Raw genomic sequence first — 15061 nt, 5'->3', positions numbered from 1 at the left:
TAAATTTCAGCTTAATCCAGATTGAAAAAGTCATTGCAGTTTGAGATTTCCCAGCTGACAAATCTTTGTGTCTCTCTGAAAGCTTCCTTAGGTTTTGTCCTTCAAAAAATGAATTTGCACGTTTCTAAAGAGTTCATGACAGCATAGCAGAAGTTAAAACATATTATACACACTTGACAAAAACATCTAAAGCTTTCAAAACACAAAACATCAATCTCGTCCTTCAAGCTTTTCATCTGTGTGCATACAACTTCTTTTCAAACTGATCTCAACACAGTACACTTTATAGAGGACACAGTATTTAAAATACAGCATTTAAACCTGCACAAGTCTTTTTAAACTATCTTTTAACTTTCAGACAAACGTCTGTCAAGTCAACATCACAGACTGTCTTTCTTCAGAAGAACTACAAATAATTATTCACAACAGCACAAAGCGCAAAACAATCCCATCTAAAAATAAAATGAAAATAATTTGAGAATATTGACATTATAAGATGAATTACCCTGAATAAGACCATTTATTGTCCTGAGGGTGAACACGATTCATTATTTTATAAATGAACAACATTGTGTCTCATACAAATCAATGCATCTGCTACACTATGATGCTGATGTCTTTATATTCACTTGTTTCATTGATTTGTTTATTTATTGACTTCATTGCGTCTTTTAACGTTTTTAATCATTTAAGAGATGACAAAAGAATTAACAATGTAATCAAACCATTATCTAATGAAATTGATGTCCAGCCTGATTGAATGGGAATTCGTATGACTCTTATTAAGAGAATTGTACAAATATGATTATTATAACAATAAAAAACAGTCCCTAACCTAAACATCACAGGGGTAAGAGCAAATCATGCAAAAAGTCTGAATGTGGTCGTATGAATTAGCCACCTCACAAAATACGAACAAATTGTCATGAGGTTGTGTAACGTCAATGCATTTTTAAACTAAATTAACGAAAAACGGTTTTATTTCTTTTTTCTTTTCTATGGAAAAGCAATGGATTATAGAAAGTTTTCAGCAACTTAAAAGTTTGTAAACCTGACATCATCTTGTGGTAACCAAAAATAACACATACAGACATGAAGACGACAATAATGTAACAGGACTACAGCCTGGTATAACATTGTGCAGTCATTCACATTGATGTTTATGAATATCTTTGAGTCTGTAACTGATGTGGAAATGATGTCAATACTCAAATAACTGTAAAATGTTTTGAGTAACGTTTGCAATGCTTTTTAAATCTTACAGCAGTAAAACTGAAGATTTGCATGTTCATAAATGAATTGCTATTGGAAAACATGAAGTCTTTAAATCCACGAGTTCTTGTTTTTCTCTGGAGCTTTGAGTGACAGGATGGGGAGAATCTGTCTCCTCTCATCACTTTGAGGATGAATTATTCATACATACAAGCTTTCATCCTTTTATCCCGTTGAGCACAAAGAACACAATTGGATTGACATTTCGCAAAAAAATTGTTTAGCGCAAATTAACTTGCTCATAAAGAAAAAGACATGAGTGGGGAAATGACATCGGAACAACTTTATATACATGCGCTTCCTGTGAAAATAATTGACATGTGATTAATCAGGCACATAATGTCCTGTTCATAAAGGCAAACTGTGATTGGCTGCTTTACTTTTGCTCAGTGACGGCCGTGACTTCTCTTCCTAAGACTGCCAATTCAAAATTCAAAAAGCGTTCATTGCGTGCATCATGTGTCATGTCAAAATACAGCCTAGTCACATGAAATTACGTACCTATAGTCACATAATTTTTTATTCTTCTTCGTGATACTGTCACGAATTTTCCACCTTTTTTCGTGATCGTATCATACAATTTCTGTTTATGTGTCATTGTCACGTTTTGGTTACTCAACTGTTTTGTCCCATTTCTTACCATTTTTGCTATAGGGTTAGACTTACATAAAATGACATCCTTACCCAAACCTAACCCTAACGCCAGGCGACAATTGTTTAAAATTTAGAAAACATAAAAAATAAATCTGAAAAAATTGTGTAAACCAATACTTAAAGTGACATACTAATGCAAACACCAAATCTAACCCTAAACCGAAGCGACAATGGTTCGAAAATAGGAAAAAGCAGTTGAGTAACCAATACGTGACAATGACAAATAAACAGAAATTTGTGAAACGATCACGAAAAAAATTCGGGACAGTATGACGAAAAAGAATAAAAAATTACGTGACTATAGGTACATCATTTTGTGAGACTGGGTAGCAAAATACGTCACGCACATGCATCGAAAGGGGTGATGTTATAGGAGATGCTCACGTTCACGAAATACTCGCGAGACACTAACAAAACACTAAACTCTGATTACAGATGAGATTAAGCGAGTATCTTTTATCATAAACCCCTTCAAAGCATCTGCAGCAGGCTCGTATTTTGACATGTTGAGAGAGGCACATAAGTTTACTTGACCTGCCGAAAACTTGAATGTAAACGTGAATTTGAAAATAGATGCTCTTTAAACGTAAAACTTTTGTTCCCATAGTGATGCTTAATTTGGGAAGCCCCACTAATTCTGCATTCAGTCCACAGCACGACCCTCATCTGCTCTGAGCAAATCATCTCCTTTACTTCAAAATGACTTCAGGTTAGCGTTGAGAACAAATGATTTCACACTTTTTATAATATCAGCTTCAGTATGACTCCACAGCAGTGCTGAGCTCCTGTGATTTCATTTCACGGCCAGACGTCTCTTAGTTTCTTTGAAATGACCGAATAGCTGTGAATAATTAGGGAGGAATAAAACCCCGATGGTTTCATGACCTTACTAATGCCAAAGAATTTATATATACATGCCAGTTAAATTAAAATAACATCGTCCAAGCAGTATGATGTAGAGAAACTAAAGAAAATGCCACAAAGAGCAAATACAAGCTAGTGCTAAATGCACAGATCAAAGAAATATCTTGTGTCTTTATGACACTATACTGTGGTCATTGCACGGCATGCTTGCTACTTGATGTTCATATTTATCAGCACAAATATCATTATGTTTGGTTGTTATAAATAGTCAACAGAAACACAGATGAAGCGAGTCTGAGAAAGACAAGCAGCTATAAAGCAATGTCAGAAAACATCTGCTGTGCCAACAGAGACAACACGCCAGTTCAGCACACTGTAAACCCCAACCAAACAATGTAGTCATTTAAAATGAGTGAACTCTACTCAAACCAGTGAAAAAAGTTTATTCAATTTAAAAGTTTTATGTGTTTTAAGTTTTATGTCCCACAAACTCAAATAAAATGAGTTAAAGAATTTAGCTAACTCAAAATCTGGATTTATAACTTCCAAACAGAGTTATTTCAATAAAAACAAACACTGCAAATAAGTTGATCTTTATGGCATTCAATCTGCCAAAGATTCTGGCACTGCAAATTTACTTCAGTTTAAAAATAAATCAACACGATTGGTTAAGGAGGCTTTCCAGTTTATGTGACTTGTGAACTGAAAACAAATGATAAACAATACTTAACCTCCTAAAGCCCGGTATACACTGTGCGATTTTAAAAAGTCCTTTAGGATTGTTGCTTGCCACACTGTGCGATCAAGATCGTAGTTAAGTCCTTGTCACACTATATGATCTCAGTTTCCATCAATGTCAGACTGTACGAGTTTAAAGACTTTTAAAAATCGGATGCACGCAAACAAACACATCCGCAGTTTTACGTCATCGATTGACGACGGCTGGGAAAACACACGCTGAACAAACCGAAACAACATCTACTGTTCATTTTAATCATGACTTGTCTCGAGCATAAAACGAAGAAAAAACGAAGGAGACGAGTACCTGGCATTTGTATTTCCAGCGTGATTTCTCTTCAGGCTGCTTCATTTTTATCCTATCATGGTACAGTGGCGATGACACAAACAGTCTCTTTCTGCAGTACAGTTTATCTGGCTTTTTTTGACATTTGTCTGCGTTGATTTGTTGTTGTCGCGGCACTAATTGCGTCATCTGGTTCTGTGCTTCTATTGGTTCTTGATTTGCCGGTTGTCGTAGGGAGATGTCACACAGCAGGATTGTCTCACAAAATTTCTGACACTGCCAGAATTTTGTCGGAGTATAATTTTGATCGCAACGGTTATTAATCGGCTGTCTGTGAACATGTCAAACTAGCGATCAAAGACGGCAGATTTTAGCCTAGGCTTCCAGAAATCTTTTAGGATTTCAAAATTTGTCCCAGACAGCTAAATTGTGGCTAAAATCTCACAGTGTGCACCGGGCTTTAGACCTGATATTTAGTTTGTCTTTTTTCAGATTTCTTCAAGCTATTCTGGGGTTAGGAAGAACCAATAATTTAATAACCAAATATTTTTCTTTGAACAGTTCCAGTTGCACAGAATTAAGTATTATGGTGCAAACAACAACAAAAAATTGGTCTCAGGAGGTTAAAGCGGTAGATCACCCCAAAATGACAATTTGATCATAAAACACTTACAGTACCCCTGTCTCGTTCTTAACCACCAATGCATCGACTGTCTTCAGGACACATTTTAAGGTATTTCTGATGAAAACCGTGAGGCTTGTGCCTGTCCCATAAACAGCAGTTTGATTTTCACAATCAAGCCCAAACAAAAAATGAAAGACATTGCAAAAAGGTCCATCAGTAGTTCAATAATAATGTTATGAAGTGACAAGAAAACTTTTGAGCGCAAAGAAAACAAAAAGATTTTATTCAACAATTTGTTTCCTTCTTGGTCATTCAGGGCGTATTCACGAGCAGACAACAGCGCAGGCTACAGACGTACAAACACAAAATACACTGGCTAGTAATGTGTGCATTTATATGGGCTGTTTAAGTATTACTTACAACAGGGGTCTCCAGACTTTTTTGTGTGGCGATCTACTTTTAAAATGATAGAGCTGACAAGATCTATCTGCTAAAAACACAGTTAACACTTAAAATGCTTGTTAGGACTATACCACTACATTGAATTTAGGGCTGTTATCATTAATTTACTCTTTTTGAGGAGTTAAAAAAAATCATTGAGAACATGTTGAGTATTCCTTAAAATAGCGGAGATGCAGTTTTGTTAAAAAAACTAGAAAATGACAACAGTGCGCCGGGGTGAAGGCAAGAATGCGCATCCTGGTGAATTTCGGAAGTTAGACGACTGAGCTGCAGCGGCCTGGCATAAGATTTATAAAAGCACACTTGATAAGAAAGGCGCAGCAACTCAGAGTAATTGTGAAACACACAAGTATTTTAAGACCATAGTGCCAATTTCGCGCGTGGAGCAGCAGTTAACTTATGTGCGATCTACCGGCATTGCCCTTGCAATCGAACAGCAGATTTCACTCGCGTTTAATATCTAACTGTAAAACAAAGATATCTAAACACAGACAAAAACTATAGCAGGTTTAAGTATCTACCACATGCAAAACGACAAATCAGTGTCACTCAAAATGAAAAATAAAAAAAGATTTTGAAATTAACATAAAAAAGCACTAATGGATTAGTTTCAGGATATTTTTAGTCTCAAGGATTTATTAAACACAACAGATGAGATAAAGACATCTGACAAAGTGCATTTTTAAATGACATCTCTTCATGAATATTACAGACTTTTCATTATGTATTTATACGAGTATGCATTTCATTATTCATTGTTTTAATTTAGGCTAAAAATAAATCTCATCAGCTGTGTCTGAGAATATCTGTGCTTGTTATAATCTCGTCTCTACTTTGAAGAAAGTCAAATTATGAAGAGATAAAGTTGTGTCTAAAGTAGGACAGTATGAAGACTTTGTAACTCACCTGTGGGAAAATATTTATTGTTGCGCATGCAGGAGACTTGATGGAGATCACAGTTGTGTCTAAGCTTCTCAGGATCCTTGAGGAATAAAACAACACAAAAACCAAGATACAGGAAGAGTTATAAAGGGAAAGTTTTGCTCATGAAAGAAAGTGGTGAGAAGTTTTTGTTGAGAAATGTTCATCCACTACTACAAACAAGACTGAGATGCTTTATAACATCTAAACTGAGTCAGTGAGTCAATACAATACATCTGCTGAAATGACACAATGATGAAAGGTTTCTTAAAAATGCATTATTCTGTGAGCATAATAAAAAAGACCCAGCAGCAAGTGAATAAACAATTAATTTTTCTTACCAAAGTGGTTTCACAAAATTGATTGATCTTTATTTCAGATATACAGTATATTATTAACTGCAAACGTATTAGCAAGTAAATCCAACTGCAATAAATCATCTTCATTAAACTTGACGCACTAGCAAAACATAATAAATGGGCTCTTGCACACTGAACTTAATTATTTAGTAGAGAAATATTTGAACGTGAACAGAATTAGAAGTGGAACTTGCCAGCATATCTAACCTATAAATATGCATTTTCTTGCGTATTTGTTAATTATTCTTTGAGATTACATTTACAGCAATTAAAAGCCTGCGAATTTTACTTCTATGACTGAAAGAAAACAACTTTTAAAGGTTTTAATACAAAAAATAACAATTTCAATACAAATGAAAACAACGCAATTTTTTAACATCAATCTTAAACTGGTTTAGTTTTTCAGTTTACAAACTCCGACATCTAAATAGGGAATCAGCATGGCACCAGCGCAACTGGCTTTTAAAGGGGATGAGAGCTGAGACTCTCATTGGTTTATTGCACATTAGGGCCAAATCGCACCAATTACTCATTAGGAGAATAGGAACAACCCTTTTAGACTTTGTGCTGGGCACACAAACCATTTTTCCCATCATTAAATTAGCAAAAGTGGATTCCTTCACACCCATCTAGACTGTTCGCGGTGTGCTTTAGACCATGCACTTAGATCATTAAAATAGGGCCCTATTGGTCAACTCAGGTTAAACAGCAAAGTTATCAAACAACTATTAACTACCAACAAAAACTATTTACATGAGCTCCTCCCCTAAGCCACACCCCCAAACCCAACACACATGTGAACAGACACACATTTAAAAAATAAAAAGAGAGCGAGAAGTATTTAAAAAGGCGTATTACCTTTAAGTATATTATTAATGCTTTTTTCTAAAGACTAAATCTAACCTCAGTTTTCCTACGGTAGAGCAGCCATGAACAGTAATGAGACCTATGTCTCGTATTATTTAGGCATGGGCCGATTACCGGTTTCAAGGTATACCGAGGTTTAAAACAGTCAAGGTTTCAAAACCACTAAAATGTTCTGTGATACCGTCTCCAAGGTATGAGCTGTGCTTATACAAAATTCATTAAATCATGAAGTCATGTGATTGATTTGATGTTTACATTTAATATACATTACGAAAATATTATATGTGTTGAAAGCATATTATAATTTAAAGGCTTTATTGTACCTGGCTTTTGAAAATAACACATTTTAGTGTTGCAATGGCAAAACCGCAACACCGTGAAACCGTGGTATTTTTGCTAAAGGTTATCATACCGCCAGAATCTTATACCGGCCCATGCCTAGTATTATTAAATGTAAATAAGATTGTGTTGGACGTGACTGGAGCTGTAACTCATCTACTGATCTTTCTGTATTTAAAATACATCACTGATACTTTAATAGCTGTCGTTTATCCAGCCTCTGTGATATTTTAGTAAGGAAACGGTGAGTCCGGTGAGCTGCGTTGTGCCGTCTTTCCATTATTTGTGTGTAATTTCTGCTTAAATGTGAGTGAGCGTGTTGACTGGTGCTCTTGTGACCTTGACTATGAGACAAACGCCTGCCGCTCTGTGTGTGAATATTAAACAGTTTCAATTATTGAGCTTTATTGACCTCCATGAATCCATTCAACAGATGAGTCCTGAACAGACATGTCAACATAAACCTTCCAGATAATGTTATATTCATTATTTGTAGTCAGGGACCTTCTTTGTTCATATGTATATAAGGGCTGTCAATGGATTAAAATATTTAATCTAGATTAATCGTATGATTGTAATGAGTCAATTTTCGATTAATTGCAACTAAATCACACATATTATCTCTTCTATATTAAGCTAAATTTAACACTTTTCAAGTTTTTAATACTCCAATCAACATTCGCATGAACAAATATGAATGCTTTATGCAAATGTATGTTTATTATTAGTGAAAGAGTCAGCAAAAATAATTTTGAAAAAAATCTAGTTAAAGATTTTTTAAGGTTGAAAAACAAAATCACAGCATCCCCATACCTTAAAATCACTGTAAAACTAATAGATTTATCACACACAAAGTCAAAAACATTATCTATAGGAAAAATATATGTTCAACTAATTCTCTTTTTTTATTGTTTGATTGACATTGAGACAGACAGCTTTAAGATCGACTGTAATGCAATGTTCTAATTTAATCTTACACATCAGATCCCCAACAGTTAACCAAACAATCAATAAAGACATAAAAAATTATATCTGCGTGAATTCTTGTCGAAACAGATATTTTTCAAATTTTTGTAATTCTGTCTATGTATGCATGTATCAGGGTCACGCCACGTGCCTGTGTGCATGCTTCAGATGTATCAGTCAGCGCGAAGAAGATTGTTTTTGAGTCGTGTCCCTCTTAATAACTCTTTCAACATCAACCATATTGACACGCATTATTAACCCATTCATTTTGACAGCCCTAATATTTTATATCTTTATTCATTGTGTCTTGTCAATCACTTTAAATGGTCTATTTCTTTTGTTTTGTAAAAAGCCCAAATGCTTTCCTCTCACTTTATTTCGACAGGACTGTTAAACTTACAACTCTCTTTATTATCTGACCTGTTTCTTTAAAACACCCATGAGTTTAAACAGAGAACACATGTTATTTTAAAATCTTCTCAGATTGTTGTAATCTCACAGGATCTCATCTGGAGTTTCAGAAGTCATCAAAGTCTTTAGTCGTATGTCAGACATTTCAAACATTTATCTGCAAATCCTCCTGAAACCTTCTGACAGCTTTTGTACTTTCTTTACTAATGAGGTATGAAAAAATCCAGCACACACAAAAAAAAATCGGTGGACCAGCGTGAAGTTTCAGGTCTAAACGGTTGAAACTAGTTAAAAAAGGGGCAGTCCTCCAACTCATACTATTGCTTTGGTTGTTTGTACATTTCACTGAAACGGTAAACTGTTGAGGTCCACTAAAGTCCACTATATGGAGAAACATTCTGGAATGTTTTCCTCAAAAAAATGTGGAATACTCCTTTACTAAAAGTTTTCTTCTTATATCTGATATTTACTCAACTTTCGTGTAGAGAGAAAACACTTCAGGAATTATTTTCTATTGGGTTCTTGGCTTCCACCATCAAGTGAAGCTAAAATCAATGCTAGAAAACTGCCATGAATTATTGCCCTGGGCTGTACGCTTATATTCGGTAGAGTAAAATAAGTGGAAATACTGTCTAACATTGTTTTTCCTCTTTGCTCTTTAAAAGAAATCCTGTAGCTTAAAGCACGCCGCATGCAACACTGCGTTCTAATAAAACACATACAGTACTGGAGCTGGTGCTGGATAAAAAGCATAAATGTTAATGCTGACAATGTCAGGAGACGGTGCAGTCGGATGTGATTTATTATCCAGTTTGTGCTGACAGATCCTCTTCTTCACTTTCTCTTTCTCAGGTTGTGTCAGAAAAGGAGGGAAGCATGAAACCCAATAAAAGATCTTTCCTCTGGAGAGTCACAGAGAGATGGCAGGTCCCTGAGGCCAATGACCCTTTGTCCAAATGATCTATGGTTAGAAACCAGCTGCCCTATACAGTCAATCTGCTCAACTACTTGACACAAAGACTGAAAGACTGAAGAACTGCTCGATCAACATTCAGTACCTGCATACACTCTGAAAACACACATTTCAACATCTCTCTTCTCTTAAAAAAGGTTATCTCATATGTGAAAAACTACCTAAACCAGAATCTGTTTATGGAAGAAAAGATTTACCTAGAAAAAGGTAACGGCCCTCACGTATCCTTGCATCACCTTCTGTTACCATGACCACCAAAGGAAGAATTATTGCATCTCATTTGAGAATGCTGAGGTCGTGCAGGCGTGCGGTCCAAAGCGATCAATACGACTTCACTGATTAATGAACAGATTTCTCTTCCATTTAGTGGGTCAGAGAAAAATCATCTGCCAAGACAAAGATTGTGAAATTAGCTTCAGTATTTACGAGTTGTGTTTCCATTGCAATGTACGGCAGCACAAACTTTATATCATTTAACACCGTTTTCTTAAGACTCAGAATCGATTAGGCCCTTGCAAAGCTATGAATCAAACTGTCAGCTGGTAGCAAATGGCCTTTTGGTAGAATCATGGGTTTGTGGACCTACTGACCTTTTAAAAATTAAAGCTCTCCTTTTAGACATTTAGAGGCGAGATGTGTAAATGTCCCGTCTGGGTTTATTTTTATGCCTTCAAAGTACAAAAAAACTGTGATGATGGACCAAAAGAAGAGAATCCAACCAGCTTAGCGTAGCTTAAATCGTCCAAAGTAACTCGAGCGAGTGCATGTCGTGGCGGCCATCAGCATGGTGTTGCCACCACCGGACAAACGGCATGTGTGTCTCACCACCTTGGTCATCATGACAAGCATGGCCTTCATGGACGCCTACCTAGTAGAGCAGAACCAGGGGCCACGGAAGATCGGCGTCTGCATCATCGTGCTGGTCGGAGACGTCTGCTTTCTCATAGTCCTCCGCTACGTGGCCGTGTGGGTGGGGGCAGAGGTGCGGACGGCCCGACGCGGCTACGCCATGATCCTCTGGTTCCTCTACATCTTCGTGTTGGAGATCAAGCTTTACTTCGTCTTCCAGAACTGCAAGGCTGACCGCAAGAGCCTGGAAACGGTCGCCAGGAAGGCTCTGACGTTGCTGCTTTCCATCTGTGTGCCGGGTCTCTACTTGGTTCTGGTGGCTCTGGACAGCATGGAGTACGTTCGAACCTTCAGGAGAAAGGAGGACATGAGGGGTCGGCTCTTCTGGGTGGCACTGGACTTGTTAGATTTGCTGGACATGCAGGCCAACCTCTGGGAACCCCAACGGACGGGTTTGCCCATTTGGGCAGAAGGTTTGATGTTCTTCTACTGCTACATTTTGTTGCTGATTCTCCCTTGTGTGTCCTTGAGCGAGATCAGCGTTCAGGGCGACCAGGCGTCCCCTCAAAAAATGATGCTTTATCCTCTCCTCAGTCTGGTCACCATTAATGTCGTCACCATTCTCATTCGTGGAGTTAACATGGTGCTCTTCCAGGACAGCCGGGTTTCCACCATCTTCATCGGTAAAAACGTGGTGGCCATCGCTACCAAGGTGTGTACCTTCCTCGAGTATCGGAAACAGTCGTTGGACTTCCCCGCTCGGGAGAACGCGACGGGCATTCCGATGGAAGTCCAGCAAAACTCTGTTGGACACGGACAAGCTTTGCCAAATGCTATAAGCCTCCCACATGAACCAAACCCAGCACAAGAGATTATGAATACATGACATGATGAAAAAAGTTTGGCATAGTTGTAACTTCTTATACAAAGTGACTCATTCCATCTCAACTCAACCAAAGCTTTTATAAGAATTTATTATATTATTATAGAAATTTTTAAACAAAAACAATGTTAATTCCAAATTGTAAAAGCCAATTTAAAATATTATAATAATAATAATAATAGGAGGGATCAGGAAAAAACATTTAATCTGGAGCCTGATGGGACGTACACACCAAACGCAAATTCAACAATTGAATTGGGTGTTATGTTTGCCACAAAAATAAGCGTTATTCGTCTCAAATTCGTCTTTCCGCAATTTGAAAATATTCAACTCAAGCAAAAATTCGCAGGGCACGAAGTTAAATCCCGTGAGTAATCTAGAGCCAGGAACATGACGCTTTGCGCTTTGTGTGTACGCACCATAAAACACATTGAATAAAGTCACTCTTGGACATTTTTATATTTTAGCAAATAAAGACATCATCTAATACTTATAAAACAATTAGAAATTTTAGTTCACAACATCTGTATGACTCAAATACAAGAAGATTTTTTTCATGCTGAATTTTTAACAACTATACCTGATTTTAATACACAGCCTAAATATTGTACATTTACATTTATGCATTTGGCAGATGCTTTTATCCAAAGTGACTTACAGTGCATTACAAGGTATACATTTTTATCAGTCGGTTCGAACCCATGGCGTTTTTTTGTTTGTTTGTTTGTTTTGCTGCTTACGCAATGCTTTACCACTGAGCTTATACATCAATAAAACGTAGTTTTCATTTCTTTTTGAAAGGCTTTGGTTTTAAACATAATTGCCATAGTTATACACGTGTTATACCATAGTTTTGATGAGTTTACTATTTTTCAAAAATGTGAAAAATATAAATAAATTGCTCATCATGTGTAAAAATGGTATAAACAACAAATCAGCCCATAATATTTGTTATAAGTTATGTTGAGTTGAAATGGAGTGACTATCATTGGATGACTTGATAAGGAAGAGACATTTAAAGAGTATGGGGAGTTGATATGAATAAAAGCAAAAGTCTTACAAAGACTTGTATCTTATGAGTGGAAATGATCAAACCTTTAGTGTTTTATAACCACTCCACTTAACTATCTAGCGAAAGCTTGTTATTAAAAAATACAAACTTTGTGAGAACCATTTTTATTTATTATATTTAGTATTTTTAAGTGCAGTAGAAATTAATTCTCATGTTTGAGAGGAAACTATAGTGCTAATGTCTATTGTGTCTGATGTTGAGGTGAAGGAGTAAAAAGCAAAACAACTGAAATGTTGTATCGGTGCATCCCTAGAAAATAACTACAAATATCATTGTGAGAATAACCATTAGAGAGTTACTGTACATTCCCTTAGAAAATAAAACAGAGAATGAACTTCTAGACCTTGGATTGTAAATGGATAACATTATTATGATGATTATTATATACCACTTGTGTACTTGATTTTTTTACATTTTTGTTCAAGAATTCAGCTGTGTTTATTAAAAAAAGGAAAAAGGAAGAATGTTTTTGACTAAAGATTACCTCCTCACCAGTGCCAGACAGTGATTTCTCTTCCAAGGGACGCAAAATCAAGATATGTGTTCGTTGCGTCATGTGAACCATGTGCATCATGCACCATGTCAAAATACGTACTGCACACGCAATGCAAGGGTTTATGATAAAAGAGACGCTCACGTTCACTAAATACCCGCAAGACACTAACTTAACTAAACTCTAATTACACATGAGATTAAGCGAGTATCCGACAAACATGAGCGTCTTTTTTATCATAAACCCCTTCAAAGCGTCTGCAGCAGGCTTGTAATTTGAATGACGCGTGATGCACATAAGTTTACATGACGTGCTGAACACATATTGAAATATGACGAGTCAAACACATGATGGGCTATATACATGTTGTGACGAGCTTTGCATCGTGCGCCCTCGAAAAAGAAGTCACCGACCACCACTGCTCCTCACACAATTCTTACGCTGCAGACAAGATCTCAGTCTTTCTATCGCAGTGTTTGTTTAAACAGCTCCTGTAATGTCTGAGTAAACATATGATGTGTACAGAAACAGATGGTGGGGTAAATGGCATGAGAGAAATTGAAATAAATGCCAAGTGGCCTCTATCATCAGAGATTCACCTCTCTAGAGACACACATCACAAAACAGATTCCTAAAACATCCAGTCTGCCTTTTTATATTTCATACATAATTTATACCCCATAGGAATGAGAGAACTATTCGATATCCTACTCTTATTTATTCAGTACAACATGTATTTATTGCCACCTGCATATGGTGGGCGGTCTGTGTCATATGCACAATGAACGTCGACTCACCAATCTGTGCTTTTTAGAAAATTTGTCAACTTCAGCATCCACCCACTGGCAAACAACAGGAATATGCTTTCTCTCTAATACGCTGTCACCATACGGCAACATGTCATTTAACTTCACACTACCAAAAAGCTACAACAACTTGAAAGGTTGGAGTTTTTCAAGCCATCATTATACAGATGGAGCAGCAGTTATTAAAACAGACTGCGTGTCCATCACACACTATGACTGTCAGTGTAAATGAGCCCATTAACAAGCTTTCTTAGCTTTTGAAAACAAAATATATAGCCTTATTCTGAAATCACCTGTATATGTAAGGTTTTCTTGACCTGGAACCACAAAAACATAAGGGTAAATATACATCACATATGTGGTTTGTTAGGATACAACAATATTTGACTGAGATAAAACAATTAGAAAATCTGGAATGTGAAGGTGCAAACAATTTAAAAATATTGAGAAAATCGCCTTTAAAGTTTTCCAAATGAAGTCCTTATGCTGCGTACACACCAAATGCAGAGCATTGCGTTCCTCACTCGCGATTACTCGCGGGATTAAACTTTGCCATGCAAATTTTCTGCTTGAGTTGAATTTTTTTAACTTGTGCGAAGACTGCGCGTTTTGAGGCGAACAGCGTGTTTTTTCACGCCAATTGCACCTCGCATCATTCACATCGCCCAGTGCCAGTTCACGTCTACTCATTTCATTGCATTGACTTTCTATGTAATCTAGCCATGCAAATCGCTGAATTCGAGTTTGGTGTGTACACCCCATTAGCAACACATATTACTGATAAATAAATTTTTTATTTATTTACAGTAGGAAATTTATAAAAATATCTTCATGGAACAAGATCTTTATATATGATTTTAACATAATAAAGCAATAATGTTGATGCATGTAAAGTATTTTTGGCTATTACTACAAATATACCCGTGTGATTTATGACTGGTTTGTGGACCAGGGTCACATATACAGAATGGTAATATTCTTTAAGGGGCGAATGTCACAAAACCTGCCAAAAACATTACTGGTCATATTTCACCATAAAAATCAATAACAAAGTATATTTTGAAAAGGAGATGAAAGCCTGTTTTTGGATCGACATTAAATTTCTCATTACTGTAAAATATGTTCAATTATTTGAAATAATTTCTGGTGAGATTCATCCAACTTATTCACCAAAACATACTAACAATACTAATGGCATAAATGCATTAAAATATGTTGATA

The 15061-nt window shown here is 36.4% G+C and overlaps 1 protein-coding gene across 1 annotated transcript in view; it reads left to right on the top strand.

Annotated features, from left to right (window-relative positions):
- tmem121ab (transmembrane protein 121Ab) overlaps positions 1–14438 on the top strand; it is a 47059-nt gene extending 32621 nt beyond the window's left edge. The window contains exon 2 of the mRNA XM_065256537.1: positions 9617–14438. Within this exon, the coding sequence (XP_065112609.1) occupies positions 10522–11472 (951 nt within the window). The 5' untranslated portion in view covers positions 9617–10521 and the 3' untranslated portion in view covers positions 11473–14438. The remainder of the gene's footprint in view (positions 1–9616) is intronic.
- Positions 14439–15061: the final 623 nt, after the last annotated feature.

This window comes from Paramisgurnus dabryanus, chromosome 12 (assembly GCF_030506205.2).
Source record: "Paramisgurnus dabryanus chromosome 12, PD_genome_1.1, whole genome shotgun sequence".
NCBI classification, from domain to species: Eukaryota; Metazoa; Chordata; class Actinopteri; order Cypriniformes; family Cobitidae; genus Paramisgurnus; species Paramisgurnus dabryanus.
Note: the sequence above shows the minus strand (reverse complement) of the source record. Positions and strands in the feature narration are given on the sequence as shown.